This window comes from Mya arenaria, chromosome 7, assembly GCF_026914265.1.
Source record: "Mya arenaria isolate MELC-2E11 chromosome 7, ASM2691426v1".
In the NCBI taxonomy this organism is placed as follows: Eukaryota; Metazoa; Mollusca; class Bivalvia; order Myida; family Myidae; genus Mya; species Mya arenaria.
Window position 1 is genome coordinate 11196359 of NC_069128.1, and position 19558 is coordinate 11215916.

The 19558-nt window shown below is 36.1% G+C and overlaps 1 protein-coding gene across 5 annotated transcripts in view; it reads right to left on the reverse strand.

The window, feature by feature from the left end:
* Window positions 1–19558, reverse strand: part of LOC128239958 (uncharacterized) — a 133265-nt gene that overhangs the window by 33513 nt on the left and 80194 nt on the right. For 3 of the 5 annotated variants that reach the window (XM_052956423.1, XM_052956425.1, XM_052956422.1), the window contains exons 98-121: window positions 19017–19197; window positions 18575–18712; window positions 17905–18060; window positions 17286–17390; window positions 16756–16899; window positions 15687–15839; window positions 15002–15196; window positions 14502–14734; window positions 13981–14125; window positions 13107–13231; window positions 10821–10988; window positions 9985–10165; window positions 9396–9554; window positions 8992–9223; window positions 8161–8360; window positions 7852–7863; window positions 5914–6084; window positions 5235–5360; window positions 4447–4734; window positions 4015–4155; window positions 3380–3619; window positions 2596–2888; window positions 1431–1636; window positions 305–456 (exon numbers count right to left, since the gene is read on the reverse strand). In XM_052956423.1, coding sequence (XP_052812383.1) covers window positions 305–456; window positions 1431–1636; window positions 2596–2888; window positions 3380–3619; window positions 4015–4155; window positions 4447–4734; window positions 5235–5360; window positions 5914–6084; window positions 7852–7863; window positions 8161–8360; window positions 8992–9223; window positions 9396–9554; window positions 9985–10165; window positions 10821–10988; window positions 13107–13231; window positions 13981–14125; window positions 14502–14734; window positions 15002–15196; window positions 15687–15839; window positions 16756–16899; window positions 17286–17390; window positions 17905–18060; window positions 18575–18712; window positions 19017–19197 — 4144 coding nt within the window. The remainder of the gene's footprint in view (window positions 1–304; window positions 457–1430; window positions 1637–2595; window positions 2889–3379; window positions 3620–4014; window positions 4156–4446; window positions 4735–5234; window positions 5361–5913; window positions 6085–7851; window positions 7864–8160; window positions 8361–8991; window positions 9224–9395; window positions 9555–9984; window positions 10166–10820; window positions 10989–13106; window positions 13232–13980; window positions 14126–14501; window positions 14735–15001; window positions 15197–15686; window positions 15840–16755; window positions 16900–17285; window positions 17391–17904; window positions 18061–18574; window positions 18713–19016; window positions 19198–19558) is intronic. The other 2 variants (XM_052956426.1, XM_052956424.1) reach the window with 1 other exon arrangement.

Here is a 19558-nt window from a genome sequence, read left to right on the forward strand (position 1 = left end):
AAACAGATTGGTTAATATTTAGCCAATAATGACTACTGACCAACCAAATTGTTTGCATGCGCAAACCAACCAAAAGATTACCTGCGGATTATAAACTAATCCAGATTTTTAAAATAATTTACCCGGCTGGGGAGGTATTCAATATCATTCTTATCCTTGTCCTAAGTCATGTATAAGTACTTCCAGTCTATTGGCTAGTTATTTTTACGGTCCAATCAAAACACTTTAATAAAAATAAGTTAAATCTAAGTGGTTATTGAATAACAGCCCTGATCAATAATTTCATACAAAGCTTATTACACACCAGCTTTGCATTGCCTGACAAGATCAGCTCCCTCTGGACAATACTGGCCGTCTTCACAAGGGTATCCCGCAAATGTCATATTCGTGTCAGGACAATATGATCCACCCGGACAAGGGAAGCATTCTAGCTCACTGGCGGCAGCGATTACATCCCTTAAAATACATAACATAAAATGATCATGAAGTTTAAAGGTAGTCTTTCATGTTGTGGGATCTGAAAACACTTATTTTATCATTATTTTACTGTATGACATCAAAATTGTGGAACAAAATACAGTTATAGTATAAAACAGTATTTTGGTTTTAGTGGAGTGCGATCCCACACGTGTATAGTCAAGAAAAAATTGGAAAACCGACACCTTTACCTCAAGGCCACAAAGACTTTTAAAAAACTAATAGATAATTTGACCTCTTAACAATACATTGATAACACCATGTGATAATGTCTATCAACCAATCACGCAACAACAAAGCTGAAATTAAGAGTTGTAAGCGTGTTTACACAAATGAAAATTTGGGTGTTTAAAGACGATATTTGAGCCAATATCAATATTGCTTAAGGGCTCCAGCTTTTGGAATCTAAGTTTAAAGACTCCTAATGAATTACAAAAAGTGCATTTTACAAAATCATGAGCAAGTACCTTTAGGCCAAATGTATAAAACGGGTCAAGTTTTTGGTTTGGTTCAAGTTATCCTTAGAGTTTATTGCTTGGTCAATAAATAATAACTACTTACCAATCAAATTGTTTTAACTAGCCAAAAGATAACCTGTGAACAAATTATCCGAGTTTCATACAGTCAAATAGCTACAGGAGGGTTACCAGCTAACACCATGATGTTTGTGTCTAGACAATATGATTGGTCTGGAAAACTTCCCAAGGGGAAGTAATCTATCCAGTTATTCCTACAAGTCTATTTGAAATAAAAAAAGGAAGCACTTGTACACATGAAGAAACTGCACATGCTTGATGATTGAGCATTTAAGCCTTCCTTGGGGTAATTATGAGGTTAAACGAAAGCTTTAAAAGGCTAGTATACAGCTAAGCTCAATTCAACTTAAGACAGCGATGTAAAAAAAACCCCAAATGTTAAGTAATTCAAAAATGTTATTTACATATTACACAAACCTGTATGTTCCAGTCGGACATGGCTCTGGATAGATTGAGGCATTGACACAGAAATATCCAAGGGGACATGGTTTGGTTGTGTAGTTAGAAATGCCTTCCTCATCACAGAAATAGCCAGCGGGGCAGGGGAGACAAGCGCTGGAATCACTCATCCCGGTTTGGTCATTGTACGTACCGTTGGGACACATTGCAGGGTCCATTGTGACCTGTGAAGGTAGTGAAAAGTAAACATTTAATGACTACAATGAAATAATGAACTTCTTCTTCTCAATTCTTTGAGCTGACTGCACGACAACCACGAAATAATGAACTTCTTCTTCTCAATTCTTTGAAATGCCACTGCTGACTGCACACTATGTTCACTGGTTATTCAATCACATGTAACTGTTAAACGTACGGTAGTATATCTTTAAATATTGGTTCAACAATGTACTGTAAATAATTGTGTATAGGACACTATGATATATTGGACGCAGAAAAATCACAACAAAAATCAAGAAAAGACAACACTTAAAGCATAATATATTGGACGCAGTGAAAAAAGGTCAAAATCGGTAGCCGCCATATTTGTTTTGAGGAATTTTATTGATTTGTGAAAATGGCAAAGGTTATTAATGGAACAGGAATACCAAATAGTAGGAATTTTTTTATCCATCTGTGAGATGCCAAATTGTACAGTTGCTTTATTATGTGCTTTTCTGTGGTTTTTAGAAATTAAACAGTGATATACTTTATATCCCACTGGTTTATCTTCTGAACATTGAATGTTGATATATCATTTGTGGCCAGCCACAAATTATAGAATTATATGACTTTCAGGGTAGACTGTTGGTATATAATACAGGGGCATAGCTAGCGCAAACATAGGGTATCGGGTATCACCCCCTCCCCTGAAAAATTTGAATGTTTAGATAGTAAACAGTGAGTTTTGGTGTATAACCAGAGGGATAATAAGCTTTAAAATAAAAAAACAAATGTAAGGAATTCACCTAGTTTATCCAAATCTCTTCAACAAAGTCTTCTTCTTTTTATTACATCACTGATTTGTTGCACAATCATTTAAATTTATATCACTGAACATATATATGTTTTAACGTTCAAACGACAACATCACATTAATGGTGTTCAAATGTATATATATATAGGAAAAAGCAACTCATTTTACCATACAATAGTAGCCTCTCCAGCATGGCTCGGACACTGTAGAATTCTCCGGACAAATCCTTCCACCCGGACAAGGCTGGCATTCAGCCTGGCTTATGGCCCCTTCCTTATCAACAAAACTGTTTGGTGGGCATGTAGCAGGCGTGGTCACACCTTCTTCGCAATACAATCCATAAGTGCACAGCCCACCATTGGGCAGGTAGGAATTGTCGGGGTCAGATACACCGATCCCACTTAGACAGATGTGGCCAGCCTGGCATGGGCCTGCGATCTGCCCACCGGTACAGTATTTGCCTGTAAAAAAATAAAGGTATGTAATTTTTCTTGAGCTAAAAATAAACAATCATTTTATTAATGATAATAACAGACGAAAAATAAGAAATTCTATAACTTTAAAGCAGCAGCATCAATGAGAATAGAATGGCTATAGATTGCTTTTTAAAATATGTACGATATTAATTTTTTTCATGATTAATTGGCTTTGGTGAGGTTTAAAATTTATTTACAATACCATCACTCCATCATTGCAAAAAATGAGTCAATTAATATTTCTCAGTTATAATTTCTGGTCCTTGTCCAGTATTCAATATTGATCTTATCCTTATCCTTGCTAGACATGCTTCAGTAATTCCATTCAGCCTAGTGGTCAGCTAAATATACAGGCCAATCAAAACATTAGTTGATAATCTTAAATTTAAGTTAAATCTAAGTTGCTTATTGAATACGAACCTTGGTCATTCCTGAAGAAAAACCACCCATCCACAATAAATTCTTTAAAAACTAACCAGCAATGCAGGCTGAACAATCTTCCGGCTTTTCCAGGTTTGTTGAAGCGCCATTGTAAGTCCCATTCAAGCACAGCGTCGGGGCAGCTGAACTCTCAGGGCAGTATGAGTAGATCGGGCAATCGATGGGCACGGATGTATTAGACGGGCAATAGTACCCTGCTGGACACGGGTCACACTCGAACTCGCCCACGTTTTCTTGGTAGGTGCCTGGGTCACATGGTATTGGATCGGCAGTGTCTGAAAAAGGGAATACAAATGGAAATGTTCTTTTAATAAAATGTTGAAGTTTTAAGCTTATAAGATCACCATTGAGTGTTCATACGTCTTAAAATGAGGTTGTATATGAAAGTTCAAACAAAATAATCACAATTTTATTACCTAATAGGAAAAGAAATGTATTTTCCCGTGTGAAATATATATCAATCCAAAACAACAATATGTCTCATATTTAATATCACATTTTAAGAAAAAAAGAAATATTTCAAGCTGGACATATTTACTCTGCTGCAAGAATGTTCCTAATTGATAGGAACTGGATCCCCAACATGTATTTACCCTTGGTTAATATATATGTCAATCTTAAACAATTCCTTTATTTCATATGACATTTTTAGAAAAAAAACAATTATTACTGGCTGGACATATCGATCCCGCTGGACAAAGGTATCCCGTGGGGGATGCGTCTCCGATATCATCTGCTGCGGGACAGTAGTACCTCTCAGCACACGGGCCTGTTGGCTCAGTGAGAGCTTCCCCTCCACAGTATTTTCCACCTGTGAATATGAAATAAGTATAAATTATCATTTTTATGACTTTTATCTTTAATTTCAAATGTTACCAAAACCAAAAATTACATCCTCCTCCTCCTCGCCACTGCTGCCGTCGTCATTGTTCTCCTCACCACCACCACTATCATCACACAAAATGAAAATAAGGAAGAGAAACAGAAAATCCCTTTATTCAAACTAATACCTTTAATTTGTTTTGAAATATTTGAAGCTTTATTTGTTCAATTTATTGTCCTCTGAAATATTAAAGTATAAAAAAAGACCTAGACAGATTACCTGTACATGGGAAACAGTCGTCCACACTTCCACCATGGGTCTCGTTTCTCATGGTTCCAATGGGGCATTTAACAGCTGCTGTTGTACCTTCCTCACAATAGTGTCCAATTATGCAAGGCTTGTTGCTGCCATCATTTGGAGTGGGAGAAGTGGCATTTCCCACACACAGATAACCCGCACTACAATTTCCTGCGGGAGATGATAGGCCCACAATGTCACAGTAAGTTCCAGGGAGGCAGCCAAGACAGTTCCCAGAGGCATCTACTCCCTCAGTAGGGTTGAATGTTCCTGAAAATAATGGATAAATACATTTATAAAGACTCAGACAGTTCCCAGAGGTATCTACTCCCTCGGGTGGGTTAAATGTTTCTAAAAACAGTGGATAAATATATTTATAGAGACTGCTTCTAAGGAAACATAAAATACATTAAAGCTGCACTCTCACAATTTGTCTTTGAATGAGCCAATTCTGGCATAAATATCTAACAACCAGTGATATAAGACTGCTGACAAAAGAACAGATTGCAGACTCATATTTACGTTGGAAACTTTATGTTTTATGGCTAAAAGCGTTACTAATGCTTTAAGAAAACATGCATAAAACAATTTTTTGAACATAAAAAAATTAATATGAAAACCTTCTTATCCCTGCACATTTACCTCAACAATCAAAAAAGGTTTGTCATCATTTTTAGTGCTACTCAGACAATGATAGCCCCCAGGACAAGGTCAGAGGTAGTTCCATTAAGGTCTAAACAATGTGTCCTATGATTACACAGAAAACTCACCAATAGGACAAGGTTCGCCATCATTCTGTGTGCCGCTCAGACAATAGTAGCCCGCAGGACAAGGCAGTGTGTAGTTCATTCCCAGGTCCGGACATGACCTTCCCGCAGGACATATGTCACAGGAATCTGGAATGGAAGAAAAACAATGTAATGTTAATAGTGAACATTTTTTTACCAAATACAAGGGTCTATCCAGAAATGTGTACATTTTGCTTTTATAAGCAATAATTTCTACTGCAAGTCCATTAAACATATGCCTTTCGCTTCACCATTAGTGAAGGAACTTTGAGAAATATAATTCCAGTGTATGAACTTCTAGACAAACTCTCAGGCCTAAACAAAAATATTTTACCCAAACCCTACCCAGGAAATAGGTGCCCACAATGCTTTTATAATCCGATGTTATAATAAAAAAAATAAAAAAATAGTATTGTCTTTAAGTGATCATTTTAATAGATAGTTTAAAACCTTTAAAGCTTTATGCAGAAGAATACTGTTAACACAATTCTCAAAAGACGACAATAACGTTCTTACATCTACCTGTTTTTGAAAAGGATGTAACCCTAACCAAACATTTTTTTTATTTTTTTTTTTGGGGGGGGGGGGCTCATACAAATTATCATTTATGTTACAGGAACCTGAGAACATAGAACAGTTATGTTATTCACAATACAATTACCTTGACCCTGTTGGATTTGGTATGTGCCTGGGGAACAAGGGGTTTCTTGGATGTCACCAGAAAGACAGTAGTAGCCGGCTGGACAGATGTAACCAATGATATTGTCTGTGGGCGTGGCTATATCAGATCCCGTCAAACAAATGTACCCAGCGGTACATGGAAGGCTGAAACCTGTATGTTAAAATTATATAATGATTATGTTCTGTTATTTAAACCTTTCAACTTAAGAAAAACAGATATTTTTTTTACATGTTGACAAAATTGACTAAGCCAGACCTCAGTTATGACCAAGAGTGCTTAGCTATTGATGGTCAACCAATCAGAATGTACATTGAGAAGTCCCTGATCAAATGAAATAAGTTTGTTTTAATCAGATTGAAAAGGCGACATAATTATGAAAAATCTTGTTAAGCATTAAAGAAGTTAAAAAGTAATTGATATATGTATTGAACAAACAATGCCAGACATTTTAAACATTGTTGCTTTTGAAGCAGACGGTCATAACCATCTCGGGCCATCGGCAAGGTGGCGCTAAGAAAATCAATAACATGACGTATCAACAAATATTTGATTGGTTTAAGTGAACTGTTCATGATAAAATGAAATGATAAAAAATGATTTGTAAACACTAAAATATCTTCTTTTTTTGCTTTATGTAGTGTTTACTTACAGTATTTTTCTCCTGTTGATGACTTTAAAATCGGCGAGATCGCCATTTTGTCAGAACATTTTTCCGAGTTATATTTTCAACCTCCCATTATGTATTGGTTAAAATTTCATCAAGAACAGTGATTTAAATGTCATTTGGTTCTTAAATGTCAGCATATTGAAAATTATTTAGCCAGAGATAAGCATATAACAGCATAGCTGAATGTGACATTCGTACCCATCCCGAACGTACCAAAATAAGATTCGTCCCCCTACTTAATTGACAGTTCAGTTATAAGGTCATTTTGATTGTTTCAAATCATTAGCTGTCTTGGTGTTTGATTCATTTTAGATGCTTTTTGGAGATAAACTATGTGACATTGACAATTACACTTTTGCTGAGCCAAAAATGATACATTATTTGTGAACATTTTATATAGTTATAGCAATTAATTTGAATGTGAATGTAAACTTAGGTGTGTGGTATGGCATAGTTTTTGTATCAGGTGTTACGAAAAGTATCACTTCTCCCTAAAGTCTCCCCACTTCTCCCTAAATTGACTGAAGGGAGAAGTCACTTCTCCCAAAAATTTCAGCCTAGTGAGAGCCCTGCAATAACTAAAAAAATTAAACGAATACAAGCCCATGTGAATTGGTTTGCAGCGGGCTTCCATATATATTAGTTAAATTTAACATTTCATGAAATTTCTCATTTGTAGGGTAACAATTTGAAATATTTTACTGACTTCGTTATTCAAGTACTAATTTTGTAAATTAAAGCATATCTATCAATTATATCAAAGCAAATACACCCAGTTCCAAACCAAACAAGTTATATCACTATAGCTTAGCTCTTGCAATTAAAAACATGTTCACAAGCAACAGTTTTATGTTAGCAAACAGCATTTCATCATCTCATTGCATTTAATGAAACCACATGGTTATGGCCATCCAGTTAGCGCACTCGCTTCTCACCAAGACAATCTAGGGTTCAATTTCTGGCCTGGGTGTATGTGAGTTTTGTTGGTTGTCAAAAAGCCGGACAAGTGTTTTTTTCAGGGTTCTACGATTTCCTCCTCAACACAAGACTAACGAGTATGACTTGGCATAAGTGAATATAACTCTTCACAATCGTTGTAAAATAAATAACGCTTAAACTAAGAAAACAAAGATAATACACTTGAGCTAAAAATGCCTTGGAAAAGTGATAATTACTGTTTTTTATGTGACATGATTTGTTAGGTTACAATCAAACAAAAAACATGCATTACACTAAGACACTTTACTTACTCAGAGTGACCCCTAAGATTAAAAACACAATGTAATAATGTGCTTTTTATACTAATCAACCTTTAGCCAGCTTAGTGTTTGACATTATATTTGTCTACTTGCCTCTTCTGTATATTTAAATGTAAAATGGCACAGTAAGAAAACTTGATACGAAACTTACAATGTCTTGAGGATTCAAATTGCTAATTTTAAAGAGGCCAGAGTCATTTTAAGAACATTTTTTAAAGTCCAAAATTTTCATACAAATATTTATCGAATATCTCCAATATTAAAAAAGACACCAGCCTTTAAGGTGAAGATAATTCTCACCGTTTTGTGAACTGATGGCCGTGCAGTAGTTTCCTGGCTTACAAGGCTCACAATCAGTCAGGTTGGAGTTGCCGGTTCCCGTTGCTATGGTACCTGAGGGGCACGGGGTCGGCTCGTAGCTACCTTCAGGACAGTAGTTGCCTATCGGACAAACAGAGTCAGGGGGGTTGGGAAGGATGGTGCTTCCGTTGCAGAAGAAACTGGAACAAAATACAATTTTAAAATACCTTACTTTGAAATTCTCCCCAAGAGTATTATTTTCGTGATTTATTTCAACTCCATCATAATGATCTCAAATTGGAACCATTGCTGAATATAATATGTTAATCAACCATGAATATGAAAGAAATTCAAATGTTCATGGGTCACAAACGCAAAACCTTAGGTATGCACCTTACTATAAATATGCCTAACTGTTCATGGGTCACAAATGCAAAACCTTAGGTATGCACCTTACTATAAATATGCCTAACTGTTCATGGGTCACAAATGCAAAACCTTAGGTATGCACCTTACTATAAATATGCCTAACTGTTCATGGGTCACAAATGCAAAACCTTAGGTATGCACCTTACTATAAATATGCCTAACTGTTCATGGGTCACAAATGCAAAACCTTAGGTATACACCTTGCTATAAATATGCCTAACGTTTCTAGCAACATGTGTAGCAAGTTTAATTGAATCTCTTAAAGTTTTTTGAGTTTTTGCCAAGGTGACAATTTTTAAATATTTTTTTTCGCACTGACAGCGCCAACACAGACAAAAACAAGGCTTTGACAAAAATTTGACAATTGTTCATTCTTATGAATGAATAAATATAATAACTAACCCAGGATAGCAAAGTCCCTCGGGCTCAGGAAGTCCTGTATTCTGACAGAAATATCCCGGCAAACATGGCTGACACTGGGTCTCGGCCACCAATGCTGTTTGGTTGTTGTATGTTGCTGAAGGGCATGGATACTCATTGGACCGATTTACACCACCTGGGCAGTAAAAACCTCTGGGACATTCGTAGTTCGAGAGATTGCCGATTGCGCCGAAGGCATTGTCACAGAAGTAACCTTGAAAAATATAATCAAAGATGATACATTAGACAACAGAAAATAGTTTTCAACAAAAGCTGTCCTAAGACAGTGGGGTCCCTTATAGGCCGCTTTGTCTATGAGGTATTAACTGAATAGCATTCATTATAGACAATATGAGAACATTAGTAGTTCGGTTATAAAATCAGACCTGCTGGGCAAAGTTTGCATGTGTCTTTCTGGTATTCATCCTGGTAGAAGCCGTTTTCACAGATGACCTCCACCGCTGTGTTAGCTGGGCAATAGTAGCCAGGGGTACATCTGTAGATGTAGGGGTCGGGCTGAGATTGACCCGCTGGGCAGTAGAAACCTGGAGAATATAAGAGAGTGGTAATGTTTCATTTCAAACAGGAGACCACTACAGCTGTGTTAGTTTGGAACAAGTTGCCGGGTAAAATTTTAAGATGAAGGGGTCGGACTGGGATTGACATTCTGGGCAGTAGAAATCTGGAATACTGTATAGTTAATAAAGAATGTCTATTAAAACTTATACTCATAATTCAAGGTCACACTTATACAATGCTGAGTCTTTAAGTCAACTTTGACAGGCATTATGATATTGACTGCATATGACGGTAATAAAATGAGTTAAAAGTTATATTTGTAAAGTATTCTGTAGTTTCTAAACATTACGTTAACTTTTAAGTGCGACATTACTTTTTAATGACTAAACCATACAGAAATAATTCATTAATGGTTTATCCTTCAAATACAAGAAAACATGAATACATGAAACCTACCTGCGTCACAAGGCCCAGAGACCGCCGACAGTCCTGTGCCATTACAGTAGAAGCCTCCATCACAAGGGAGGCACTCAGACTCGGCCTTGAGCCCAACAACAGGGTTGTAGGTTCCATTGCTGCATGCCTGTGGGTAGCCAGTAGCGTTTGGACAGAAGTGGCCCACTGGGCATTCTATCTCCTGTAGAAAGATTGATTAATTTAAGTGAGGACATATAGTAGTATGTGGATAAGTTAGAACATTCTATGAAGTTTTGTACCGGTATATACAGTTTACAGCTCTACGGGCATATTGTTCAGAACTTAATGTCAACAACATCGTTAAAGTCATTGTTGTCAACTTTTATATCTTTACTACAGAAGATTTTCCTAAAAATAGACACACTTGTGATCTTCTATGTTGTATAAGCTTACAGAAAACACTATGCCTATCTACATTGTACATCAATGAAACATGTCACAAAAGGAATAAATCCATCTGTTAACATTCAATTAAACAGTTTGCTAATAAACCAGTCAATTGTAACCACACCCCTCAACCCCAGGTCCAGGAAATAGATGGGACTTTGACCTTTGGTCCAGCCAATCCCAGGAAAAATTGCTGCCCTGCGGGGACAAACTTCTGGTAAAATCCCCTTAAATACCCCCCAACCTGAGGACATCCTAGGTAAGGCTAATTCCCCCCTATTACCGGTGCGAAAACAAAACCACCGCAATAACTCGGCTCTCTGAGTCCACCTGCAAGGTAAAACCATGGCCCATTTCCCCCCTCTATCCCCGGTATACTCCCGGACCTGGTGCATAAGTATTACATATAAACTATTATCATGCCATACCTGTGGGCTTATGGCGGCTCCTGGGCAATAATATCCTTCATCACAGAAGCCTTCGGGTGTGTCTAGCTCAGACTGACTACAGTACATTCCCAGGGTACAGTTGTAGGCATAGGTTGCACCAGCTGGACAGAATGTTCCTGGTGTACAGCGACCTCCCTGAACTGTTGGCTGTGAAGTTTGGGGAAATAAAACGGATGCATAAGATATAGTACAAGTACATACAGGAACATTTTTGTGAGTACCGTATAAAGAGTTATCTTAATAATTTGGCAAGCCTTAGAAATTGAATATATATCAGGTTACCTAACATTACAAAAACAAAAACATTACTTCAAACAAAAATATCAAATCCTTGATAGTCAGTATTTGCTCGTATGAAAATTATTATAAGGCAGTAACCAATGTCTTAGTATTTCAGTAAAAACAAATGAACATTTAAGACGCAAAAATGCCTTCTCTTTTTGTAAGTTCACACAACATAAATATATTTATTATGTGAAAAATTGAGGAAATTAAAATCATTTCATGGAAAAATACAACACAGATGGGATGGCAATGAGTAGTAAAATTGGTACTAGAGTACAAGGACAATCTTCCAATCGAGTACTCGATTACTCAGATATTTTGAATTGGTTTTTTGGAATGACAAGTTCGTGTATACATGTATTGGTCATGTACATTGTGCGTTGGTCATAATATTGGCCATTTTATCTTTAAATAAGACTGTCATTATGTTCCTTAACAGATAAATCAATAAAAAGAAAACAAATATTGTTTCATGCCTTTAATTTGTCGTTTTCATTTAATGTTATACTTATATATGTACTACAACATAAAAAGCAAGTAAAACTCGGATCATATTCGAGCGTCTAGATGATCGAGACTACACGCAATAATAAACAACATTCAGAATTACAATAAAAGAAAATATTTATAAATGTTTAGTTGTGTACTCTACGAATTACTATTTAAAATGAAATTATTTCATAATATTGTTGTTTTCCTCATTTTCCATAATTAAGATATCCACCAATCAATTGTAATAATCATTGCAAACAAAACACCCATTCAGGCATCATTGCATGTAACGGTCATTACTAATTCGCTCGTCAACGTCCATTGTTTAGTGATAACACACTAATTGGTAAATAATACAATTCTGTAGGAGATGTACCGCTATCAAAACTTCGCAAAGTGACATCAGTGCTATTTGCAAAGTAGGGCCCTTTGCTGACAGTCTGCAACTCTCACAACAACTTTCAAATAAGTTATTTGTGTACACATCAGTATTAGAGGGGTCGTAAATTGAAGGCTTGTAAACGCGAAACATCTGATACTTACGTCTGTTAACCGTGAATTTGATAAATAAAAATAATATTTTTTTTTCAAGTACTCCAGTTGTGATTTGATAATCGGGAACTTGGATATTTGATCGAGTACTCGAGTACACAGGTACTCGTTGCCATCCCTAAAAGTCAAAAATAACCAACTCTATTTTCATGAAGATATGAGTTAAAAACACAGTCATTATAATGTTGAATAATGAATGACATTAAAATTTTAATATCAAAAACATCAACAGCACATGTACAAACATTAAAATTGAATTTAAGTCCAAAACACATCTTGTTAGAAAAGTGCATTGTTTACCAGAAATAGTGCCTGTACAGTAAGAAATAATATTGTTTTATAATACATAGCATTTCAAAATAAAATCAGCTCTATACAATATCAAACTTATGACCACAGAGTCAATTAAACATTATAAGAATACTTTAATTGAAAGTTAACAATAATACTACTACAAATAACTTTAAGTAGTCAGGGTTCTCAATAAGTTTCAGTAAATAGTCTCAAATTGTAAAGTGACCGACCAGCTGCTACTTACGCTACTTAATATTTTATTATTTTTACAAATTTGAACTGGCCCAATTGCCATTTGAACTGTCCATTTTGGCCTGCAGCCGGTTCTTAGTTTGACTTATTTAATTTTACAACGAATGTGAAACAAGCTATTGCAACTTATATTAATCACACTCGTTGGCAAGATGTTGCGTGAGAGTGTGGTCTTGGGGAAACCGGAGTACCCGGAGAAAACCCACTTGTCTGGCTTGGTGACCACTAACCATGCTTCCTGGCCGGGAACTGAACCCGAGTAGCCTTGATGAGAAGCGAGTGCTTATTGAGAATGCTGTTAGAACATATATAAAATTCAAGTTATCAGTTAAGATGCAAGTATTTAGGAAATGTTTTTGTCTTAAATTTGTTTTTTTCTGCAATACATACCCTGGCAGTGTCGGAACCATTAGTACAGTAGAAACCCGGGTCACAGTCAGCAGTGGGCTCGGTATTGCCGGAACCTGCGCAGTATTTACCAGGTGTACACCATTCACAGTCATCAAGAGACTGACCTGTAAATTAATCAATAATAAAGCATTTTTTATCACATGCTATACCTTGTTTCCAGTCTAATATAGCCATTACATATTTTTCTATATAATACGCCTGTCATCGAAATTAGACTTTTGAATGAACAAGCCTGAATTCTTATGCTATTGCTTGGCATCAAATTTTTTAACAAGCCCTGCTATATAAAATTCAGAATTCGAGCAAGCCAGGAAGCGTTTACCAGACAGCGCTTGCGGGCTTGTGCCAATTTCAACCACTGATACACATGTGTAATATTAAGAATTGCTCTATCATCTGTCCAGTATTCATAAAATAGCTTAGGTCATTTCCTAACTGAAGCCAATTTCTTTATTAGCATATGATATGCTTGCTTCATAGTATCTGTAATACTATATTTTCACATCTTCGGGTTTGTTTTATTTTGACTACAAACATTTTATGAAAGTGACTTAAGTTCAGAAATGACTTTAGATGTTTTAAAATTACACACACACACACCCCGCCAAGTTAACAGACATATACAATGTAGTAGTAACATTATTTATGACAGTATCAATAAAAATTCTAAATCTCTTGAAGTGTCAATTCCATTGACAATAATAATTTTCAACTCATCTTCAAAACCTGCATTTGTAAATATAATATATAATAATAACATCTTTGGTCATTAAATTATGCAATATGCAATTAACATTTTCTCAGCTGAGGTTATATATTGCTCTAATACTTGCTCTGAATTATGATTACATACCATTGGTGAGGTTGTTGAACGTCTGTGGTGGACATGGGTATTCTGTAGCATGTGTGGTGTTAACTGGACAGTAGTGACCAGCTGGACAGTCAAACACATTGAAGGCGGTGGTATTGGCTGGACAGTAGTAGCCCGATGGACAGTCCTGCAGTTATCATGGAAAGAAATAACAGATTGTGAACCAGAAAAATAGATAAAATAAAGCTTAAATGTCAAAGATTGATGTTTTATCATTCTTAAGGTATCAAAGTCTGTTAAAATTAACCTAAAATTTGCATTATTTTATCAAATTTCATAGTGTTACAAAGCCTTATATTTGAAATCTTAAGAATTTCGGTAGATTGGGTAATTTTATTGAGTGTGTTTAAGAAAGCATGTTAAAAAAATAACCATTTAACCATATCTAATTCCTTCTACATAAGACATTGTATGTACCAATTTATATGATTCTCGAAAAAAAATTCAAACAAAGTATGCTTCTGCATTGATATCCTTTAAGTTAAATTAAAACTTTACTTTACCTTACAGTGGTCCTGATTGGTCAGATCCTGGTAGGTACCAGCGGGACAACCAATGGGATTGTCCGTACCTTCTGGACAATAATGGCCAATAGGACACACATCACCAACAATGGGGTGAACTGTACCGGCAGGGCATTGGCTAGCGCTTAGCATGGTGGGATTAGCAGAGAGTGCTCCCGATGTACAGTAGTGACCAGCACCGCAAGGGCCTGAAGGGCTGGTCAAGTTGTCAGCTAGAAAAGAGAGAAATATGTTTGATATCTTACTGTACCAATTACATTTTAATGGGTTAATGCTATGAGGGATGTGTTACCTTAAAAGAAGGATGTAGATTGATGATCAAGATACAAGATACAAGACAGGAGATACAAGATACAAGAATCTTATATAAGTTATATATATGGTAACAAGAAACATTAGCTCGATGAGCTGTTGTCTGACATAAATAACAAACACAATACTTATCAAAATATAAGGAGATGACCATTTTGAATACTTACAACCACAATAGAATCCACCAATGCATGATGTACACTCGCTTTCCTTTGTCAGACCCGTAACTGCGCTATAAGTTCCAGCTGGGCAAGGCTGCCAGTTGTAGCCAGTGCCGTTGGGGCAGAAATATCCTGAGGGGCAAGCAGTCTTCACAGTGCTGATGTCTCCAGCCACCACATTGGCCGCCACACAGTAGAAACCTTGAACAGAATTGAATTAAATTTACTCATCTGTCATATGTTCAACAACTCATTTCCACAACAACTAATTACAGTCAAACCCCGTTGGCTTGAATTCCTCTTTGGTGTGAACTGGATGTAAAGGAGCAGTTTCTTTATACTGAATGTAAGCATTCACGCTTGCCTCAAATGTTGCAAGGCTCGAGGTATTTTCGCTAGTCCCTAGGAGTTTGAGCCAATGGGGTTTGATGGTATGTTAAATCCCCTGCTCAAAAATATTTGATTCACCCTGGTGGAGAAATTCTTTAAAAAATATCAAAGAATTTGTTTAAACAAACATGCTTAGTGATTACTTTAAGTAAAGAAACTCTAACAAATGGTTCTTTATTTCTGTTTTGTAAATTTGATGTTTACCTTCACAACCTGGATTTGAAAATATAATATTTAATAGCAAAATTTTCAGCTATGTGTGAACTAAATGGTAAAAAGGCTTAGTTTTGTGTCCATTTACCTTCAGGGCAGATCTGGCACTCCTTTTCTCCGTCAGATCCTGTGTAGTACCCAGCAGGACAATCTTGTGGGACTGCAGTGCCCGTGGGACAGTACTTGCCAATGGGGCAGATCACCTCTGTCTCGACACTGCTACCCACAGGGCAGTAGTAACCTGGGAAATATTAGAAGGGTATTATAAAGGTAAATCATCCCATGGGTTTTATATCATAGGTTTTTTAGATTTAGGCAATATTTCACGATTAAGACAAATCACCTAACTCTCAAAACTGCTATCCACAGGCTAGTAGTAAGCTGGGAGACATTAAAGTGGTATTATATAGGTAAATTATTCCACAGGGAAAACATCATAGGTTTTTACATTAAGCGAAACATTTCCCAATAAGGCAAACCACTTATGATGGCTTTTCAGCAAAGCAGTAGGGATATTTCAATGTGCAGTATTCGCCAAAAAATTATATAATTTGTACTTAAACACAAATCAACAAGGCTTTCAGTCTCAAGGTATAAAATCAACTTATTGTGCAGTTTATCTCTGAAGTTTTTAAAGATTATTTTGTGTGATGGCGGTTAGTCAATCATTCAAATGAATATTAACGGACAATTTCTTTAATAAACAGACTCAAATGGAAGCCTCACTTAGACTGGTAAATTTTCATAGATTTTTCTTTGAAAGGTGGTTTAAGTATTTCATTGGATTATACAAACCATGTGACATATGTTATTGACAAAAAAAATACCTTTATTGGTCAATGAAACAGTTGAATGACAACTAGCATTGTGTTAATTCATTACAGGTAACATAAACAGTAACAACTCTGAAATATAACTAAATCCATCAATCCATGTGAGTAGCTTCCCTTTGAAGTGAAATATAAACAAACATATTTCAGTCTTCAATGGACTTTGCGAAAAAACGTCAAAAGCTTAATACTGTATATAAGACGCAGGCATTTTATCTATAAGAATTCTGGGGGGAAATTCGTCCTATACACAATGATTTACGGTTATAATTTTTCTCCCTTACTCTAGGCTAACATCCAAAACTAGAACATATTATTGTCCGATACCTTCTTTGCATTCTCCAGTGACATTGGTGAGTCCTTCTCCGTTACAGTAGTAGCCTGGGTTACATTGGCTACAATCTCCACTTGCGGCATTACCCACGTTGTTGGAGAAGGTTCCATTGGGGCAAGGTGTGGGATACTCAGAACCTATGAGAAATTGATAATAGTTTCAGATTTTTTTGGTTAAAGGTGCTCAATATAGGTTGGTGCCAAAAATATATATTTTAAATTAAAAATTCAATCCATTATCATGTTTTACTCTTTTGATTTTTATGAACAAAACAAAAATAATACTATAGACTTTAGGTGTTCCGCAGTAACTGTTGTACTACCAACAAAATGAATACTGACAGATCATTTCACATAAATTGTCCAATTTCTGAATGTTTTGAATCAAAATGAGCATTATTTAAGTTTAGAAATCTTTGAAAATGCAAAGCAAAAGACCCACTGCACGTCTATTAGGATGAATATGGTAATAAAATCATCAATGGCTTGGACATATACATCAACATTTTTGAAACCCCTCTTACCTATTGGGCAGTAGTTGCCGACAGTGCACTGCTCCTTGGTTGGGCTGTCGCTTCCCAAGGGACAGTAGAAACTAGCGAAACACGGACCAACTACAGCACTTAGGCCTGAAAATAACAATAAATAGTTACCTTGTGTGCCATATTTTTTAAAGGATTGAAAATGATCTGAATAATGAGAATTACCAAATCTATGCATTTGCAGATACCGATAAGTACTGTTGTTCAGTTTTATTGCTAAATTCAGTTAGAGCAAATATTCCAAAACTTGTCCCCTATAGGATCTCTAACTTATCAGTTTATTAATAAGAAAATTATTGTCTATTCATAATAGTTCATACAACTGTAATAAACCAAATAGTGAAAGCAAACATTTCCAAGTCCTCCTGCAGTCGAACCCTGTGGGCTCAAACTCGCTTGGCTCGAATTCCTCCACGGCTCAAACTGGTTGTAAGGGAATGATTTCTTTCTACTGAAGGACTGGTAAGCATTCACTCTTGGGTCGAATTTTCTGGGGCGCGAGGTAATTTCGTCCATCCCAATGAGTTTGAGCAAACAGGGTTCGACTGTATTTCTATTTAATGTAGAAGGTTTTGGCTTCAACTGCTCAAACCAAACTTACCTGTATCGTTACAATAACTTCCTCCAGTACAGTTTAGACATTGATCTTCCGAATGCAGTGACAGACTTGGATTGAATGTTCCGGCAGGGCAAGGAACCGGGTCTGCTGTTTGTTCAGGACAGTATGAGCCGGTCGGACATGGGTCAGCATTCACTCCTGTAGTGGACAGAGTGGGCATTACAGGTGATATAAGAATTGACATCTGTACGAGTATTAATGGGCAATAGAAAGTTCACTTGATAGCGATTACAGGGTCAGTGATGGATTTTTTTATGTATCTACACTAGATTCAACACAATACGATTATAAGTACGGGTACTGTATTTTGGTCTGGGAGGCTGACTATCCAAAATGAGCAGAGTTTTGCAGAATCAGATTATAAAAAGTGTACCGTAAAATATGATGTTTATGATGAAAACACAGTACTATAACCTTGTTGTTTCTAATCAAAACACAGCACCAATAACCTAGTTGTTAAATGCATATCTGGTATAAATCACATAGTAGAAATGCTATAACATAATGAATGACACTTTAATGACACTGACTATTTTGTTTTCTGACATAATTTGAACATTGGCATTAACACTTTTAATGATGTTACATCAGCAGAGTGGAGTAGTCCCACATTTGATACTTATAAAAATACTAAAACAATTATGAATCTAACCTTGGCTGGGTGTCTGTGATTGAGCTCCTGAGAGACAGTAATAGCCAGCAGAACATGGTCTCTTAGGATAGGTGAGGCCAGTTTCGTCACATGCCATACCACCAGAACAAGATGTACAGTTGTCTTCATGGATAAGCCCTGACAAAGGATACCAACTTGATGGAAATATTGTTAAATGTTGTTTTTTTTTAAAGTAAGCAGCATTGTGAAAAGCATGGTTAACTTTTAAACGTGAAATATTTCATGATGTGCTTATATTTGTAGAAAAACAAGCCAAGCTATAATAGTTGTCTCAGATCTTGTTAAGAGACAGTTCAGATCGCAAGTGTATCCATTAAACTTCTAATGCAGTTACAATTTTAACGATAATGTTAACTATGTTGTTAACTTAAACAAAGTTATGAACAATCAACCCTATGTTTAACTTCTAAATCATTATTACCTGTGGCATTGTTAAATGTTCCAAGTGGACAAAGGTGCTGGTCAGCATGTTCTGTTGCTTCCAGACAGAAGCTTCCTTCAGGACAGATGTATTGGGAGTAGTTGGAAATGGCTCCATAGATACCAGCATCACAGAAATAGCCTGGCGGGCAGTTTATGCAGCTTGACTGGATAGGCTGGTCCTAGAAACACAGATGTTGGACAGTGAATGCTTGAAGATATATATTCAGTTTCATGTTTCTTACGTTCACAGCTTTTTTCATATAATAGAAGTTGCAAGCTTAGTAATCAAAACTAGAATGGGTTAAAAGCTCAAAATAATTTAAGTTCTCCTGAACAATAACTTAAAAATCAAAATCATTCTTTATATGTTTACTACATATTGAGCCTATTGTTCAGAACTTTGTTAATTTTAAAAACAACGTCGTTAACTTTGTAAGATTTAAAATTTCATGATGAGCTAAAATATTTTGATAAAAGAAGTACAGCTGAAACACTTGTCTCAAATCTTGTTAACAATATTGCAGATCACTATTAAATCCA